This window comes from Chiloscyllium plagiosum, chromosome 11, assembly GCF_004010195.1.
Source record: "Chiloscyllium plagiosum isolate BGI_BamShark_2017 chromosome 11, ASM401019v2, whole genome shotgun sequence".
Lineage (NCBI taxonomy): Eukaryota > Metazoa > Chordata > Chondrichthyes > Orectolobiformes > Hemiscylliidae > Chiloscyllium > Chiloscyllium plagiosum.
The window spans coordinates 64,893,253-64,913,171 of NC_057720.1; the positions used below are offsets into that span (position 1 = coordinate 64,893,253).

General features: G+C 40.1%; 1 protein-coding gene across 5 annotated transcripts in view; it reads left to right on the top strand.

Annotated features, from left to right (window-relative positions):
* Positions 1 to 19,919, top strand: part of soat1 (sterol O-acyltransferase 1) — a 105,608-nt gene that overhangs the window by 25,470 nt on the left and 60,219 nt on the right. The window contains exons 1-2 of one of the 5 annotated variants that reach the window (XM_043699578.1): positions 14,932 to 15,178; positions 15,751 to 15,878. In XM_043699578.1, coding sequence (XP_043555513.1) covers positions 15,021 to 15,178; positions 15,751 to 15,878 — 286 coding nt within the window. In that variant the 5' untranslated portion in view covers positions 14,932 to 15,020. The other 4 variants (XM_043699581.1, XM_043699580.1, XM_043699577.1 and 1 more) reach the window with 4 other exon arrangements.

Genomic DNA, 19,919 nt, shown 5'->3' on the forward strand with positions numbered 1-19,919 from the left:
CCTGATTCCTGAAGAAGGGCTTATGCCCGAAACGTCGATTCTCCTGCTCCTCGGATGCTGCCTGGCCTGCTGTGTTTTTCCAGCACCACATTTATCAACTCCTGTCTCACTTGCCTTACATTTCAAACATTTATAATTAAACCACAGAATAAATTCTGTGACTCATGCTCCATTACTTTCTGGGATAGGTTGTTGCATGGTGGACTCACCACAGTTACCTAGGTGACCTAATGTTCTTGATGAAAATTACTTGACCATCTCTAATGAGATGGGCAGACAGCTTAAACCAGATGTAGTTCATTGCATAATTGCAATCGGTAACAAATTGCATTAATACAGGATACATTGATACTAAGACACAAAGGACACTAATTTGTTTGGTATGCTTTCTTTTATTGGTCAGAGTATTGAGGTCATGTTGCGGCTGTACATGACATTTGTTAGGCCACTGTTAGAATATTGCATGCAGTTCTGGTCTCCTTCCTATCGGAAAGATATTGTGAAACTTGAAAGGGTTCAGAAAAGATTTACAAGGATATTGCCAGGGTTGGAGGATTTGAGCTATAGGGAGAGGCTGAACAGGCTGGGGCTGTTTTCCCTGGAGTGTCAGAGGCTGAGGGGTGACCTTATAGAGGTTTACAAAATTATGAGGGGCATGGATCGGGTAATTAGGCAAAGTCTTTTCCCTGGGTTCGGGGAGTCTAGAACGAGAGAGCATAGGTTTCGGGTGAGATGGGAAAGGTATAAAAGAAACCTTACGGGCAACTTTTTCACACAGAGGGTGGTATGGGTATGGAATGAGCTGTCAGAAGAAGTGGTGAAGGCTGGTACAATTGCAACATTTAAGAGGCATTTGGATAGGTATATGAATAGGAAGGGTTTTGAGGGATATGGGCTGGGTGCTGGCAGGTGGGACTAGATTGGGTTGGGATATCTGGTCAGCATGGACGGGTTGGACTGAAGGATCTGTTTCCATGCTGTACATCTCTATGACTCTATGACTCCTTTGAAATCCAAAGCTGCTTGCCTACCCAAGTCCGTATAACGTCATTTCGGGTGGTTTTTAATACGCTGCTCAGCGTAAATACCTGCAAAGCCAAACATTTTCTACATAATAGATAATTCCATTTTGTTGTAAAAGAATCATTGGAGAAAAGTGACAGAATTTTACATTAAGTTTGGTAAAGATATACTTCAAGCTGAAATTCTAGTCTTAAATCTAAACAAGCGTAATTTTGAAGGTATGAGGAGGATATTGGCTGTAATGCACTGGAAAGATATATTAGAAGTTTGACAAATGTTTGATTCAATTGTGTAAGATCTTGATTGGGCCACTCTTGGATTGTTGTGGGCAGGGTTGTTCCCCCTACCTTTGGAAGATATCATTGTGCTTTGATTCCAGCTAATGGTAAGCCTGGGCAAGTCGGATTCCAGAGTGAAACCTGGCCAGATAAACCCATAAGTTTTTTTAGTTTACTCTGGAGGTCGGTCACTCAACATGTTCACAAGAGGATGTCAACGTCTTATTAACGAAAAGAAAGTTTATTAAACAAGAGAAAACATAAACAAATGAACACTCGACAACAACAATTGGAACAATCATTATAAACATCAGGAAGAAAGTTTTTTTTCCCAGCGGTATCCTTACAACACTCAAACCTCAATGAAGAGTTGCCCCTGTCTCTAAACTGAAGTTTCTTGCTTAGTTGATATGGCTGTAATTGGTTTCCTTTTCACAAATTGCTGTACATTCACTTGATGCTATTTACTTCAGTCACTGTCTGTTACCAAAACTTGTAAAAGAAAACTGCAAAGTCCGATCACCTATTGCATAATATGGGTTCCCTAAACTCACGTCTTCAACAATTTTGTGTAATGTCTTCCAGCCATGACTGCACAGAATCTCTGATAAACAATATCTCTGTCATTATGGTCTTCTTCCACCTGTATGAACCTGCTTTCATCTCCTACCCTATCTTGGCTGGAACTCTTAAAACTCAAGTCACCAAATACCTTTGCAATTATCTCCCTTTGAGGTAATTTACTGGTCGTTTGAAATCATATGACTTCTTATAAATGCTGATTTGACCTTAATGTGCAATGACTTTCTGACCTTTTAAAAAAAAAGTGGTAAACCAAAATCCATTTTCCTCCACTTTAGGACCAAGTTCTCAAATAATAATCACATATCATGTACCTTCATAAAAATTGCCATTGAGGGAGTACAATAAAGGTTCATCACAACTTCCCTGAGATGGTGGGACTGTCTTGCAAAGAGCTTGGGCCTGTATTCTTGAGAGTAATGCTCCCCTATCATCTTCCTACTGTGACTCTGTAATGAGGCTTGAAAATTGCCCCTGCCCTTAATTAGAATTAGAAGAGTGAGTCAGAAAGCTGTGAAAACAAAGGCTTGCTTGAGCAGAAATGCAGTTCTTCTAACTCGGTTGGAACTCGTAGTGGCCATTGCTGTCTTAAAAGTCATGACCTCAAAATTTCAGCTCATACCTCCTTTTGGGGTCCCGATCCAATGCTGGGAAGCCCATACTTTAGAATTTCAAAGAATGTGAGGCAATCCTATTGAAACCTATTAAAAAATTCAAGGGACAATGAATAGTGTAAATTGAAATAAGATAGGTCACAGGGCACAATTTCAAAATAAGGGGGAAGCCACTGAGAACTGAGACAAAGGGAACTTTTACTCAAAGGATCATTGGAATTCTCTATTCCAGAGGATCAATGGAAGTTCAGTCGTTGAGTATGTTTAGAGATCGACAAATTTTGGAAATGACATGGCTTAAAGGAATATGGAAATGGTGTGGGAAAGGGGCATTAAAATGGATGATCAATAATGATCAGATTAAATAGATTGTAAAAACTTTCATTGTGATGTAAAAAGGAAAAGATTAGCAAAGACAAATTTGTGTCTATTACAGGTGAGATAGGGGAATTTATAATAGGCAATAGAGAAATTGCAAAGAAGCTAAGGAAATACTTTGTGTCTATCTTCACAGCGGAAGATACAAAATGTCTACCTGAAATAATTGAGATCTGAGATTCCAGTCAAAACTAGAAACTGAAAGTATGAGTTGAATAAAGAATGAGTAAAAATGTAATATTGGAATACGTATTGTGACTGAAAGTTAACAAATTCCTGGGACCTAATGATCTTCACCTGAGAGTGTTGAAAACAATGTCTCCAGAGATAGTGATCACCTTTCAAAATTCTATTAAATCTGCATTGTTGCCTGCAGATTACATGGTTGCAAGTGTAATCCCAGTGTTTTGGAAAGGAAGAAGAGAGAAAATAGGGAACTGCAGATCTGGTAGCCTGACATTGGCAGTGGGGAAAATACTAGAAGCTATTATAAAGGATATGATTATTGGATATTTTGAAAATAACTGTCCAATTGGACAGAATCAATATGGATTTATGAAGGCAAAACTATGTTTGATAAACCTGTTTAAGTTTTTTTGTGGGTATTACAATCAAAGTCAATAGGGAGAAGCAGTGGATGTGATGTAATTGGATTTTCAGAAAGTTTCTGATATAGCCCCACATTTGAGGTTACAATGCAAAATGAATGTGTTTAGAATTTATAATATATAAGCATGGATCGCCTCACAGGCAGAAAACAGAGTAGGGGGATAGGTAGTTCTTCTATAACATGATGATCGCGTTCTTGTGCAACCTTGGATTATAGAAAACTCGCACGGTAGAAACGGTGCTTAAAGTGTTGGCAATGTGTTACAGCCAACACACATTTTAAAGATTCGAGCTTATAAATACTGTCCCTGATTCATCAAATGCGTTACAGTGAATTTGCATTAACGAAACATGTATTATAGCAGAACGACCTTTAAATGTTTTTTTTCTCAGTTTGGTAAGTCTTTAGCTTTTAGTTTAATGCCAAATTATGACTTTGGCTCTTATAGACTGTTTGAGGAGCAGGCAACATCAAGCCTGTTTTCAGGCCTAAACTTCAAAGGAACACTCTATTATACATTCATACTAAATGCTGCTGTACGTGGCAAACATAGCTATTCTAGGTTCTAACTTATAGTTAGATCCACTAAGGACTAATCTATCTATTTTGTGTGTTCATATTCATACATTCTTTTGAGTCTTCTAGTGTCAAGGATAGTTTCACATAAAGTTCCAACTCCACCCAGACAGTGGTATTTATACTCAGTGATGTATACCTCCATGGCATCATTTCAAGTTTTCTCTGGGATCCTAATGCCCTTACAAAACACCCCTCCCCATGCTTTTCACCTCTTGTTATAAACATTGAGTAACAGTTATATAAATACTCAAATTAGTTACCCAGATTACTATGTTTTACCACATTTACTGTATATTCAGTTCTTATCTCTGTCACCCCTTCCCGATTCTTTGACTTGGTTTATCTATCTCTAATAAGAATTAAGAAAACTTGAGGTAAAGATGAGAATTTTACTTCTTCTTTCCTGGTTTTGCTGAGATCAGAAATTTGATCCAGCTGAAGAAACATGACAAATTAACTGAAAGTTTGTATGGGAATTATGAGGTAGTTATATCTTTCCTACTCCATTTGTAGCAGCTGATACTGTTGTTAGTTCCCCAAAAGAAATTAAGTCATCCATTCATGTGTTGTTTCTCTTCAAATGAAATTGTTCAGTTGTTCTATTGATTTGTTCTTCAAGGTTCGGATACAAGATATGAAAATAGATTTTGAGGTTGGAATGATTTGATTCATTGCTTGAATTTTCTTCAGTCAATGGTGTATCATTGAGAAGTGGCCACTTTTTCCAGAGTGAGGACCTTGTTGATGCAAAGCTAGACAGTTTTGTCTATGCTGACATGGGGTTCTGGAATTGCACCTGTGATAAGATATGTAGACTTTGAGTTTTGTTTTGATGTTGTCACATGCTGTATGTCAGAGAGAGATATGTCTCCTCCAGTGAGATGGTTTATTGCGCTTCAAATAACACTTAAGTTGTCAACATGTTCTGTAGAATATTCTGTATTAAATGAAACTTCTGCTGAATCAGTTCTTGATCAGTTGTCTAAACTCTGTATCCACAACTAGCTTGTTCTCGAGTTAGATCCTCTTTTGACTGAAGAAAAGCAGTAACAGTTCAACCTAAGAGGCTATACAATTCACTCACAAATGAGAACTTGTAAGTTTTCATAGCAGCGAGATTCAGATAATACATGCAGGTCATTAATCAGGCTACCTCCAGAAAGCTGGTACATAATCTTGAAATATGAGTTTGCCAATGTCCTATTATGATCAAAGGTTATAAGATTGTAAAACATAATTTGCTTATTATTTATTTGTTATCTATGTAACACATGATCTCATGATCCTCTCAAGCTGTTGAGTTGGCGCTATCCTATTCTGAATTTAATTTAGCGTCTAATGCTAACGCTGTTCAAAATCTTTAGACTGTTTGTCACATCTGCCAATTTGTTGACATATCAAATGGATCAGAAAGTGTAACCTTGTATGGTGATAAGACTGATAAAGAAAACTTTTGATGCATTGTTTAATTATAGGTAGGCCCATGAACTTCTTGATTATTTTTCTGATTAGGAAGAATATTGTTAGGATTTTGATATCCTTGTCCTGCACTGTTTTGTTGTTTTGTTGTAATCCTTGTTGCTGTAAAGATTGTTACAGCACCAAAACTGAAAGCTGCTTCTGTTGTTCTCAGTGTAAAGTTCAGTTTTTCTTTACCTATTTATATCCTCACAGAGATGAATTAAAGGCATACCTGTTTCTTTATTTCATTTTTTTGTATTTCATGAATGCAATTGATAAACATTTTAGTTGTTGAATAAAACTTGAATTTGTGATTCAAACCATTGAAATAATAAATTCTACTAATTTCACTGTTAGTTCTCTGACAGTTTAATTTGTAATAACAAATTTTTGCTCCTATTTTTACCTCTTTCCAATTGACTTTTTTTAAACTTGTACGTGAAGATTTGTCTCAACTCATTGTTTAAATTCAGTTATTGAGTAAATAGTTCAGTAAGTTTGTTACTCACTGCTTGGAGTCTTACCTGTGCTCTGACTAGTTTGCCAATCGAACAAACAGAACTTCTATATCCCTTCTCTTGAAAGATCGAATCTGCCTTGGGTGTCTGTTAATTGGTATCTTTTCTAATGTACTCAGTCCAGATTTCTCCCTGTAACTGCAAGTGGACTTTAACTTTTTTTTTAAAATTCACGCGTTGGACAAGGATTTAGCTGGCTGGCCAGCATGTATTTCCTGTCCCTTGTTGCCCTTGAGAAGATAGCTGTGAGCTGCCTTCTTGAGCCATTGCAGACCATTGATACAACCAAGTGGCTTGCTTAGCTATTTCAGAGGGTAGTTTACAGTCAACGCTATTGCTGCGAGTCTGGAGTTTCATTGACGCCAAACCACGTAAGGCTGGAAGATTTCCTCCTGTGAAAGACATTAGTGAGCCAGATGGGTTTTTCTGACAATGGTTTCATGATCATCAGAAGATTCTTAATTCCAGACTTTTGTCGGATTCAAACTGGGGGACTCAAACTGCGTCCCCAGAACAGCAGCTAAATGTCTGGATTAACACCATGTGCCGGGTGCTGGCCGGTGGGACTAGACTGGGTTGGGATATCTGGTCAGCATTGCCCAGTTGGGCCGAAGGGTCTGTTTCCATTCTGTACATCTCTATGACTCTATTGCAGTTCCTCATTCTTGGTTGAATTGCTATTATTTGTAGAGTCATTGCTGACCATGTTCCCAAACCAAACTCGTCCCAATTTTGGCCCATATCCTTCCAAACCTTTCCTATTCATATACTTGTCCAAATGTCATTTAAACGTTATAAAGACATCTGTATCCATCACTTCCTTTGGCAGTTCATTCAACACACTAACCTCTCTGTGTAAAAACGTTGCCCCTCATGTCCTTTTTAAATGTTTATCCTCTCACTTTAAAAATATGTCTCCTAGTTTTGAACTCCCCCACCTTCGGGAAAAGACCTTTGCTATTCACCTTATCTCTGTCTCTCATGATTTTATAACCCTCTAAAAGGTTACCCCATCAACCTCCTATGTTCTAGTGAGAAAACTCCCAGCCTATTTTTATAACTCAAGCCCTCCATTCCTGGCAACATCCTGGTAAATCTTTCCTGAACCCTCTTCCTGTAATGGTACTCCAGAAGAGACCTCACCAACATCCTGTACAACATCAACATGACATCCCAACTCCTATTCTCAAAAGTCTGAGCAATGAAGGCAAACCTGCTAAATGCTTGTTAACCCCCGGAAACTTCTGTTGTGAATATACTTATAAGGTAATTATGTACTTCGACATCATTTCTCTATTTTTTATTCTAAATTCTCACATTTCTGCCTCCAATCAACCTTTGTTTCTCTGTTCTAATCATTTCCTTTTTAATGCCTAAAGGAAAGGGGTTCCCAAACTATGGGTTATGTCACCCAATGGGGATGTGGGATGGACAACTGACATTGAAAGCTCCATGGTAGACTTGGAGACTGGTGAGTGAATGAATGATTTATTGTCACTTGTATTTAACAAATAAATACAGTAAAAAGTTTAATATGTTGCCATGTTCCGGTGCCATTTTGGTTTGTAGAAGATATTAAGAAAAATGAGAATGTAACTAAAAACAGAGTTCTTCCTCCCTTCTTGTGCTCTGCTTGACATTGGGCAGGGGGTGGGGAGTTCTCCAAAATGGGCTCTACGTCCACCAATGCCACTACATCACAGTCCATTCCAGATATGCCACTCCAGGGTCAAGATGGCAGCTACTAGATTTGAAGAGTGCCATCCTGCGCCTACCACGCTTCCACCAACGTAACCACGAAGAATAGTGATTTGGGCCTGCTGCATTGCTGCAGCTGAAACGCAGCATTCCAATTCTGACACTGACCACTGATGCTGCCTTCTCTGTCAATTGTAGAGGCCGCCTTGATGGCATCTTGAAAATCAGTACTGCCGCCATTGCCTCGAGTTCTGCACTTGGGGGCCGACCAATGTTGAAATCATCATGCTCTGGTGCCATCTCTCACAGCTGGGCCCACACAGTCCCTGCTGTCTCGAGCTTCCTCAAGGCTCGCACTCCTCGCATTGGGCTTACTCTCCCACACACTGGGCTCATTCTCCCCAAGGAACCAATCCTTGCCGCCATGGCCGCACATGCTCGGGAGGCCAGGCCTGCTCTCACCCTGCTGAAGATGCCGAAAAGGCTTTGTAAAGAGAGGAAAAAAGTAAAAAGATAGTGAAGGAAAAGAGCAAAATTTAAAAAATGTGAAATGAAAAAACACAAAGAAAGTAGATGGAAGCAGACAAGCCCCTGGCCAGGAGCTCCGACACAATGCTGCTACCCCACCACTGTGCAATAGGGACCCTGTAAGACCCAATTAAATAAAGCTTTTATTTCATGTGGGCATGGTATCTAATTCAATGAGTTTTGAGGTCTTATCAATGACAGAGCTTGCAAAATATTATTGTTGTGTTCTGTGCCTGTGCCCCTGCTATTTGAAACCTTGCACTGTTCTCTCCCCCAACCTCTGTAGTTGTCACTCTGGATTTTCAGCAGGTTGGAAGTATTAAATGAGATCACAGTAGAAAAAGGTTTGGAAGGCACTACTATCAGAGATTTTACAGACCATTTATTATGTCTCTTGTGAATTAACAATAATATTTTACTCTCTCTTTCTTTATCAGTTTCTTGGCCCTCCTCTGCTGAGTTCTAAATTGCTCCCAATCCTCAGGTTTTCTACATTTTGCACATTTTATTATGCGCATCCTCCTTTGACTTTGAACAATCTTTAATTTCCTTTGTTTGCCACAGTTGACTCACTTTACCTGATGGATTTTTATACTTTAAAGAAATGTATGTTTTGTTGTAATGGAGTGATTATTAATAAGTAATATGGCTGCCGCGCATGCGCAGACACAGCCAATTATGTCCATGACCTTGACCACGACAGGACAGGGTGCAGGAAGGATCCATATATGCACTGATGACATCACCAGATTCCAAACTGAGGATAACCTTTAGTAGGAGCAATGGAAAACCTGGAGTGGGTAGGGAGGGCAATATCTGCACCATGAGCCAGCCTTTGTGCTGAGGAATTATGGGAGGCTGCAGGGTAATGGGAGAAAGAGGGAAGATTTTCAGATAAAATAAACTAATTTTGTTCTGTCATGATGTTTTACATTCATGCAATCTAGACTTTAGACAGGCTTCTGGCACTTGAGAATAATGTCATTCATTGTTTACTTTGTTTAGATTTAAAATCCTAGTTTTGGATTGAACTGTATCATTTTTCAACCTTAATATGAAATTCTGTCACATTAGATCATTCTTCCATGAAGATTATTTTCCAGCAAGATTATTAATTAGCCTCTTTGCATAATGCCGGATTGATAATTGCTTGTATCCTATTGATACCTCAGCACACTGCTTTGAAAAGCCATCATGTACATAACTGAAGAATTTGTCTTCCACAGTATTAATGCTCCTCAGGTCTACCCAGTCTGCAGCTAGATTGAAATTCCCCAAGATTACTGCTTTATCCTTGTTACATGCAACTCTAATTTCTTCTTTCATATCATGTTGAACATTACTGTTTGATAGACTGTAAACAACACCTCTCAATATTTGCTGGCCCCTGTTGTTTCTTAGCTCTATCCAGTCTAAGGTTAAATTTAAAATCCACTCTTACCAACATCCTGATTCCATCACTAATTAAGATCACCAGCCCACCTCCTTTATCTTTTTGCTTATCCTTTTTAAATATCAAAATCCTTAATTTTTTTCTATGTTTGTTCAAGCGATGTAGGCATTGCTGTTTGGCCACTATTTAATGACCATCCCTAAATACTATTGAGAATGTACTGATGAGTCACCACCTTGAACCGCTACTTTCCATAAGATGTGAACATAGGAGGTATGATTAATAGATTTGCAGATGATGCCAAAATTGGAGTTGTAGTGGACAGCAAAGAAGATTACCTCAGATTAAAACAGGACCTTGATCAGATGGCCAGTGGGTCACGGAGTGGGGTTTAATTTAGGTAAATGTGAGATGCTGCATTTTGTAAAGGCAAATCAAGGCAGGACTTATACACTTAATAGTAAGGTCCCGGGGAGTGTTGCTGAACAAAGAGACCTCACAGTGCAGATTCATAGTTCCTTGAAAATGGAGGTAGTCACAACCACCTGATGAAGGAGCAGCGCTCCGAAAGCTAGTGCTTCCAATTAAACCTGTTGGACTTTAACCTGGTGTGGTCTGATTTTTAACTTTGCACACCTAGGTCCAACGTCAGCATCTCCAAATCATTTATTGATCAGCACATTGAGTATAGGAGTTAAGAGGTCATGTTGTGGCTGTACAGGACTTTGGTTCGGCCACTTTTGGAATACTGCATTAAATTCTGGTCTCCCTCATATAGGAAGGATGTTGTGAAATTTGAAAGGGTTCAGAAAAGATTTACAAAGATGTTGCTAGGATTGGAGGGTTTCAGCTGAAAGGAGAGGCTGAATAGACAGGGGCAGTTTTCCCTGGAGCATCAGAGGCTGAGGGGTGACCTTATAGAGGTTTATAAAATCATGAAGGACATGGATACGGTGATAGCCAAAGTCTTTTCTCCAAGGTAGTGGAGTCCAAAACTAGAGGGCATAGAGGGAAAGGAAAGGTTTAAAAGCAACTTAAGGGGCAACTTTTTCACCCAGAGGATGGTGCATGTGTGGAATGAGCTGCCAGAGGAAGTGGTGGAGGCTGGTATAATTATAACATTTAAAAGGCATCTGAATGGGTATATGAGTAGGAAAGGTTTAGAAGAATATGGGGCAAATGCAACTGGATTAATTTAGGATATCTGATTGGCATGGACAAATTGGACAAAAGGGTACATGCTGTACAGCTCTTTGGATTTTTGTAGCCACATCTACAGTGCTGCTCGGAGTTCCAGGATTCTAAATCTGCAAGTAAAGAGTCAGTGATACAGTTCTAAATCAGGATGGTATGTTGCATAGTGGGGAACTTGCAGGTGTTGGTGTGTTCCCATGCATCTCCTCTCCTTTTTAGATGGTAGAGTTTGTGGGTTTGTAAGGTGCTTTCAGGGGAGCTAACTGAGCATTTTGCAATTGGTTCACAATGATGCCACTGTACATCAATGGTGAAGGGAGTGCATATTGAACGTGAATGTGATGCCAATTAAGTGGCTGTCTTGTCCTGGATGATGTCAAGCTTCTTGGGTACTGTTGGAGCTGCACTCATCTCAGCAACTGGCAACTATTTCATCTCACTGCTGATTTGTACTTTCTGGATGGTGGGCTGACATTGATGAAATAGGAGGTGAGTAACTTGCTGCATCAGTCCTAGCCTCTGATCCACTCTTGTAGCCAAAGCATTTATATGACTACTCTACTTCAGTTTCTGATCAATGGAAACCACCACGATGTTGATAGTGGTGGATTCAGCAATGGTAATGCTGTTGAGCATCTCTGAATGATGGTTTGATTCATTCTTGTTAGTTATAATCATTGCTTGGTACTTGTGTGACATAAATGTTAGTTGCCATTTAACAGTTTACCCAATGCTGGATGTTGACGAGATCTTGATGCATTTGGACAAGGGCTGCTTCAGTAATCTGATGTGTTGTCAGTGATACTGAACATTGTGCAATCATCCCACTTCTGACCTTGTGACAGAGGGAAGATTGTTGTTGGCATCCAGAATCTACATGGTTAAGGCTATCACTGAATAGACTTATTTACTTTCTGATTGATATTTCACAATGAGGGCTATGCTATAACACCTTGTGATATAAACTGATTATGCTTGAAGTATTCTCCTCCATTGTGATTCATAAAAAGTGTACATGGAAACTCAGTTGCATGCTGTAAATTTTCTGCGGCCTTAATAATGATCCTTTTTATTGATGGTCTCCTGGGCAATGTTGATGAATCTAAACAAGCCAAATTTGAAGGGGCTGAGCTCTCTGACACAGACTTTTCATTGCTGTCATTGCCTTCATTGTGTGCTCTTCCTTACTTGTGAACACAGAGTTACCAGGTAAAGGCACAACGATTTGTATGATTGGAAGCAAAGTATTGTGGATGCTGAAGATCTGAAATAAAAACAGTGCTGGAAAAACACAGCAGGTCTACTGGCATCTTTAGAGTGAGAAGCAGAGTTAATGTTTTGAGTTACATATGAATGGAGTGTTGTGTACAGTTCACAATAGGAAGGATGTGAATGTTCTGGAGAGGCTGCATAATGGTTCCAGAGATTAGAGACTTCAGTTATTTGGAAAAATTGGAAATATTGGAATTGTTTTCCTTGGGGAGGAGAAGGCAAAACAGCGATTTGATACAATAGTTCAAAATCATGAAAGATTTGGACAAAATGGATAGGGAGAAATTGTTCCGACTTGTGATTAGTTCAAGGATCAGAAGGCCCAGTTTTAACAAGTTTTTGGAAAAGAAGCAAGAGCAAGGTAAGAAAAAACATTTTCCACACAGTGTGTAGTTAAGATCTGAAATGTACTGTCTAAATGTATGGAGATGGCAGGTTCAAGTGAAGCATTCAGGAGGGCTTTGGGTGATTACTTAAAGAAAAACAATGTGCAGAGTACAAGAGGATGGTAGGGGATTGACACAAAGTGGAGTCTCAGATAATTAGGATAATAAGGGGTTTGGTATACTTGCCTTTATTGGTCAGAGCATTGAGTATAGGACTTGGGAGGTCATATTATGGCTGTACAGGATATTGGTTAGGCTACTTTTGGAATATTGCATGTAATTCTGGTCTTCCTAAGGAAGGATGTTGTGAAACTTGAAAGAGTTCAGAAAGATTTACAAGGATGTTGCCAGGGTTGGAGAATTTGAGTTATAGAGAGAGGCTGAACAGGCTGGCGCTATTTTTCCAGGAGCGTCAGAGGCTGAGGGGTGACCTTCTAGAGTTTATAAAATCATGAGGGAATGAAAAGGTTAAATAGACAAGGTCTTTTCCCTGGGGTGGGGATTCCAGAATTTGAGGGCATAGGTTTAGGGTGAGAGGGGAAAAATTTAAAAGGAATCTAAGGGGCAACGCTTTCATGCAGAGGGTGGTGCATGTATGGAATGAACTGCCTGAGGAAGTGGTTGAGGCTAGTACAATTACAACAGTTAAAAGATGTCTGGATGGGTATATGAATAGGAAGGGTTTAGAGGGATATGGGCCATGTGCTGGCAAATGGGACTTGATTAATTTAGGATATCTGGTCAGCATGGACAAGTTAGACCGAAAGGTCTGTTTCTGTGCTGTCCATCTCTATGTATCTATGACTCTAAATGTAAATTGCTCAGAGAGAAAGTGCAGATACTATAGGTTAAATGGCCTTCTTCACCACTGCAACAATTTTATGGTTCTTTGGAACTGTCACGTTGGACTTGAAACGTTAACTCACTCCATGGAGGCTGCCAGACCTACTGAGTTCTTCCAGTACTTTCTGTTTTAGCTTTCTCCTCCGAGCATTCGTCATTGGTAATGTCCATTATCTGCTCATGTACATTTGAACGCTCAGGCAAAAAAAATGAATGGATAGTGGCAGAGCAAGAATGTTGCCGCTGGGTACTGTGACCATGTTTCAATTATTGTTCATGATTTGGAGATGCCGGTGTTGGATTGGGGTGTACAAAGTTAAAAATCAGACAACACCAGGTTATACTCCAACAGGTTTAATTGAAAGCCGATGAAGGAGCGTCGCTCCAAAAGCTAGTGTGCTTCCAATTAAACCTGTTGGACTATAACCTGGTGTTGTCTGATTTTTAACTTCAATTATTGTTAACATCAAACCACCACACATGAATGTTGTGTGACATGCGCATCTGTGCTATTTAATTTCATGTCCAGGTAGCTGGCACCGTCGAAATCTTCGATGCTTTGGGAAGCTAAAACAGTACTATGTTCAGCAATTCCTGCTGTCCGATTGTCAAATGGAGAATCCCTGATTCTATCCGTGAAAAGGACCTCTGTCAAACAGAGGAACAGTTGACCTTTTCTTGGATTAGCATGACTTTGCCAAGTCAAGGACCCAAGTTTTCCTAGAAACAAAAACAGAAATTGCTGAAAAGCTTAGCAGGTCTGACAGCATCTGTGGAGAAAAATCAGAGTTAGCGTTTCGGGTCGAATGACCCTTCCTCAGAACTAGTCTCCTGTCTGACATGGAAAATCTACTTGCGACAGGAATTCTCGTTTCCGGACGGTAGAGAAAGATTTGATGTGTACAAGCTATCCCCTCTCTTTGTTCAAAACTATGCTTAAACAGGGTCATCGGACTCGCAAAGTTAACTCCCTTTTCTCTCCAGGACATGCTGAGTTTCTCCGGCAAATTCTGTTTTTGTTTCAGATCTCCGTCAGCAGTAGTTTTTTTTGTGTTTAATCTCTCAACTGTCTTTGGGGTTTAAATGCTCCAACATCTAGTACCACGTCGGTTTCTGTGTTAAGGCCGTCAAGTTCTCTGCTCAACAATTCTGAAGCAAAAAGTTGCGGACGTCGGTAATCTAAAATAAAAAGAAATGCTGGATCAGCAGGTCTGTGAAGAGGGCAGAACCTTGCTCATTGAACATTGTCAGAGCTTATAATGCACAACGTTACTTGGGTTGATAGGAAGGCTGCGTACCCCGGTTTAACTGCTTGGAATCGAGAATTATAAAAAGAGACGAGAAGGGCAATCATTTAAAAAAAGTTCTGGCATTGAGGGAGAAATATCACCTCAGATTATCAGATCGAGTGAAAATTTGATCTCTCAAAAGTAAGTTTTAATTATTGCAGTAAAGAGGATAATTTCACTTTTTAAAAAAAATTCTCTTTCCTTTTAGTTTGCTGTTTTGTCTCTTCCTTCTTCCGTTCCCCGTTGGATCGGCTCCCGATACCTTCCTTGTACATTTGTATCCGTGAAGGCAGGGTCACGAACGGATAGGCGGCCCTGCAGTAGCACGCGCATTGACGTCTCTCCACCTCCCCCTCCCCCTTTCTTAGCGCGTCATGCGGCGCGCGCTCTCTGGGTCACGTTCTCTTTCCGAACGCGGACACTTGGAGCAGCGTTTGTATCGAGTGTTGGAGCAGGTGAGGGAAGCTTATAGACTCATGGCTTCTTCGGCTTTGATACCTGCCTTTCACCGCGGTGGGAATCCGCTCAGAGGGTTAGCTGCCAACTGTGGGATCGAGTTATTATACTACAGTACATGGAGCGAGGGAGTCGATTGATAATTGCGGGATGTTGTCGCTGGTCCTGTTCCATTTCCCCTCTTTCACATTTTAAGAGCCGTTCCGCAGTGCCCCAATACAGCTTCCTGCTGTCAGCTGAGAATGTGTCTGCCGACTGTGCGGTACCCCTGATGCCTCTCATTCCTTGGCCCAGGCTCAGAGAAGTTACATCAGTTCAAAGAGTTTTTCATCGAGGGTTTGTTCTGGCTCAGCAGCTAGTCAAAAAAATTATACCACTTACTTCCTTTTCGAACTCAGAATTAAAGATTTGGTTTAAGGGAAAATGTTTTTTTTGTCGTCTTGTCAGTTTAAATTGTTTGATCCTTGTGATTTATCGTTCCTTTTTGGATGAAACACAAAGCTTATAATAACTTTTTTATTTTCTACAACAAAGGTGTAGAGTTTTAAGGACTAACTGCGGGTTTAAAATCGTTTAAGGATTTTAAACACTATTGCCCATTTATTTGCTCTGTCGCTGATTTCTCTCTTGTTCTTTGCCCATTGGCAGGAAGCTAATGGCGAGTGAGACGGGAGTGACGTTTAGGGGTCGGCGTAGTTCCGCGAAATCCATGAACGAAGACAGTCCGAGGAGTTCTGAGGGGACTGATGATGTTTACGTCCGACCAGTCAGCAATGGTGAGTAATTTCCTCCACGCCAGACTCCTTTCTAATGGAGGCGGTTAGCTTCACATCCAACGTATTCGTCACATTGTTGCAATCGTTGTAAACTCTGTATTTACAAAAGAATGCGAAGAGGTGTCGAAGGGAAAAGATGTGTTTGTATGTTATGGAGGTGAGGTATACGTCAGTGCAGTTGGCGGCCATCCACAAAAAAAAATTCATACGACTTCTGGCGAGCGAAAACCATTGAAGTTGTACCCGTCACCTTTGTCAGAGACGCATTCAAGCCGAATATACCGAGGAGAAACCGTTTTATCCACTCACTCATTAGGGATCTCCTTGTACATAGAATCTAAATGTGTTTGACGTGCATGCTTAGTTTAATAACAAAGGAAAGGAAACGCTGTGATTTAAAAAAAACATTGCTTTATCTTTAGTTTGAACTCTGCGCAGAAGGCATGCGTGCATAATATTGGGGTAGCATGAGTAATAAGATCACATGTCCTAAACTGTGTCTCTTTCTTATGTATTGAATCAGAAATGCGAGTAATTATTTCTGGATTCCAGATTAGCTGCAGCGGTTAATATATTGGATAGCACTGCTGTTTATACATCTATCATCGAATAGAATAACCGAAAGTTTACAGCTCAAAGTCGCCACTTGGGCCGTTGTCGTTAATGATTTGAGTGTTTCTGCCACCGCACCCCTCGAAGGCAGAAAGTTCCAGTGGCGTTTGATCATGGTGACAGTGCAAAAGCTTTTCACTGTATTTTACTGTTTTTCTCACTAAAATACATGTAACAGTAATACTATTAATTGATCCATTCAATGCCATTGATAAACCTTTGCCATAACTCCCCTCCAACTTTTAAATGATTGGTAGAAAGTCAGTATCTCCTGGTCATTGACATCTCTGCTAAGATGAGTAGACCCATCCTATTCATTGTATCTAGCAATCCCTCCTTCCTCAATGTTGTACATCTTGAATCAAATCTCCCATAGGTACTACTGTATCGAGGAGAACGATCTGAGACTTTCCCTAGGATTTTCCTCCTAACTGCATTTTTCTGATCCTGGCCACATCTTCATAAATCTCCAATGTACCCTGTTTCATGTAATTATATCCTTTCTGTAGTGAAGTGACCAGATTGCATGCCATATTTAAGTGTGGCTTAATATGGTGATTTAGACAATCCCAGCAAAAACTCCACATTTATACTGTATATGCTGTACTTGAGTTAATAAAAGGACAGATTCCATGCTTTTTAACCATCATTTTGACCTGAAGAAACTGCAGACATTCATTTCAAGGTCCTTCCATTTCTATATTTTCCAATTGTGTATTCCTTTGTCTTATTTGACCTACTAGCATGAATCATCTCATTTCTCCTGGTTGAAATCCATTTGCCACCTTTCTGTCAACCTGATGAGTCCATTGATCTTTCTGAAGCTATTTTCCTTGCTAGCAATCACATGACCAATTTCTGTATCATCAAACATGCTCCCTAGATACATCCAAGTTGTTAACAATATCACTAAAAAGCAGAGTTAAAAATCACACAACACCAGGTTATAGTCCAACAGGTTTAATTGGAAGCACACTAGCTTTCGGAGCGACGCTCCTTCATCAGGTGATTGTGGAGGGCTCGATCGTAACACAGAATTTATAGCAAAAGTTTGCAGTGTGATGTAACTGAAATTATACATTCGATGTCGCCTAGCCAGGGGACGAAACGTTTGCAACAAAAACTTCCAGCTCGGCGAATAGAACCACAACAATTTATGGAGTTCCTGCTCCTCGGATGCTGCCTGAACTGCTGTGCTTTTCCAGCACCACTCTAATCTAGAATTTATGGAGTCATACAAACAGGCCCTTTGACCCATCATTTCAATGCTAACAAACACCAGGCTATACTAATCTTATTTATCTGCACTTGGCCCATAGCCTCCTGTCTACTGGCATTTTCAGTGCACGTTCAGATGCTTAAAAGTTTTGAGGAAATCAGGCAGTGCGTTTCATTTCTGCCACCCTCTGGGTGAAAAAAATTCTTCCTTCAATCCTCACCTGAAACATAAAACCTCTGGTGGTAGGTACAGCTGCAGTGGGGAAAAGATTCCAGCGATGTACCTATTTATGCTCTCATAGTCTTGTGTAACTCATATTTTACTAGCCATGGTACATTGAGGTACTAGATTGGGGCTGTGTCCGCATCTAATACATTTGGTGCTTTTCTGTATTGTGAAATATTTATTTTGCATACTTCAGGTAATGGAGTGGTTTATGGAAAGGGTTCTGAACCTTTTGCTTCTGACTTGCTTCTCACATGTGAACAATACTGCCTGAAACTTAATGCAAGTATTTCCTCTTTTTAAAAAAAATCATTGTTTGGAATGTGGCTGGTAATGTTAGCTTTTATTGCCGTTGACCAGAAATGGTTGTGAGCTGTCTTTTTGAATTTCTGTAGCATATCGGACCATTTATTGTGAGATAGGAAATTTTAAGATTTTTACTCTGGCCATGAGTAATGGTACTTAGATTCCCAGTTAGGGTAATGTGTGACTTGGAGGGAATCTTTCAAACTGGTAATGTTGCTGTGTGCCTGTTGCCCTCGTTTTGATGGCAGGGGCTGCATATCAAAAGTAGAGTTTAAATAGCAATAAGAATTTTCAGTGCATCTCGTCAACAATATGTATTGCAGCCACTGTTAATGGTGAAGGGAGCGAATGTTGAAGATAATGTTGATGGAGTGCCAGTCAAATTTATTACTTGGTCCTGGATTATATTGGGGTTCATGAATAATATTGTGCTGCATTAATTCAGGTGAATGAGAAGTATTGCATCACTTTCCTGACTTGTCTTGTCGATTGGTGGAAAAACTGAAGGAACTGGTAGGTGAGCGTCTTGCAGATTTCCCAACCTCTGCTGTGCTCTTGTGATTACTGTATTTGTGGCTGGTACAGTTCCATATCTGGTCAATTGTGACCCCAAAATATTGTTAACGGAGGTATCAACAGTGGTAATGTAGTTGAAATTGAAAGGGAAGTGTTTGGACTCTGTTAATCGGAATTCTTTTGCACTCGTATGTGCACGTGTTACTCATCAGTCCACACTCGAATGTTTGCTGCACGCAAACACAGACTACTTTAGTATCTGAGAAGTGAAAAGCACAGAATACTGGAGCAGTCAGTTGAGGTCCTTAGCATTGCATCGTATTGAAGGTTGTTCATTGAAGTAGTGGAAGATGGTTAGGCTGAGAACATTGAGAAACTGTTGCAGTAGTGTTGTGAGAGTAAGTGATTGCATTGCCAGTGAAGAGTTTTTCCCTTTTTGATTTCAATGGTTTCAATTTCGCTCAGACTCCTTGTTACCACGCTTGGTCCAATGCTGCCTTAATGTCAAAGGAAGTTCCCGTCCTTCCTGGAATTCGGCCATTTTGTTCACGTTCAGATGAAGGACGTAAGGAGCCAGATGTCCTGGTTTTACCCAAATTGCGCATCGTTGACCTGATGGTTGTTGAGTCATTGCAACTTAATAGTACAGTTGGTGATGCCCTTTTGTTGTTAGACTGACAAAGAAATAATCGGGTGGATGGATTTGCCTAGATTTTTGTGGCCTGAACACAACCATGCTGTTGCCCATTTTGTTGGACAGGTGGTCACTTGGTTATAGATATGACTGGTCTGGGACCACATTTCCCAACACACAGCTAAGATGTTGAACAAACCTTTGTTTTTTCCCATATGCTCAGTTGTTTCTTTATCTTGGGGACTGAATTGAATTGACTGAAGACTAGACCATGTGATGGTTGAATCCCTGGGAGGAAACTGAACATTGCAGTCTTGTTTTTATAATCGCATGCTGGCTACACCATGATTTGAGGATAGGGATAATTGTGGAACTGCTTCCCTTGGTTATTTTTTAAATTATCCGGTGTTACTCATGGCAAGTGGCAGTACTACAAGAATTTACAACAGGTCTGTTAGTTGTGATTAGATTCGGCCTGTTCCAAACTTTTTGCAGTTTGGCACCTGTGACATTCAGTGTTGGCTTGTCA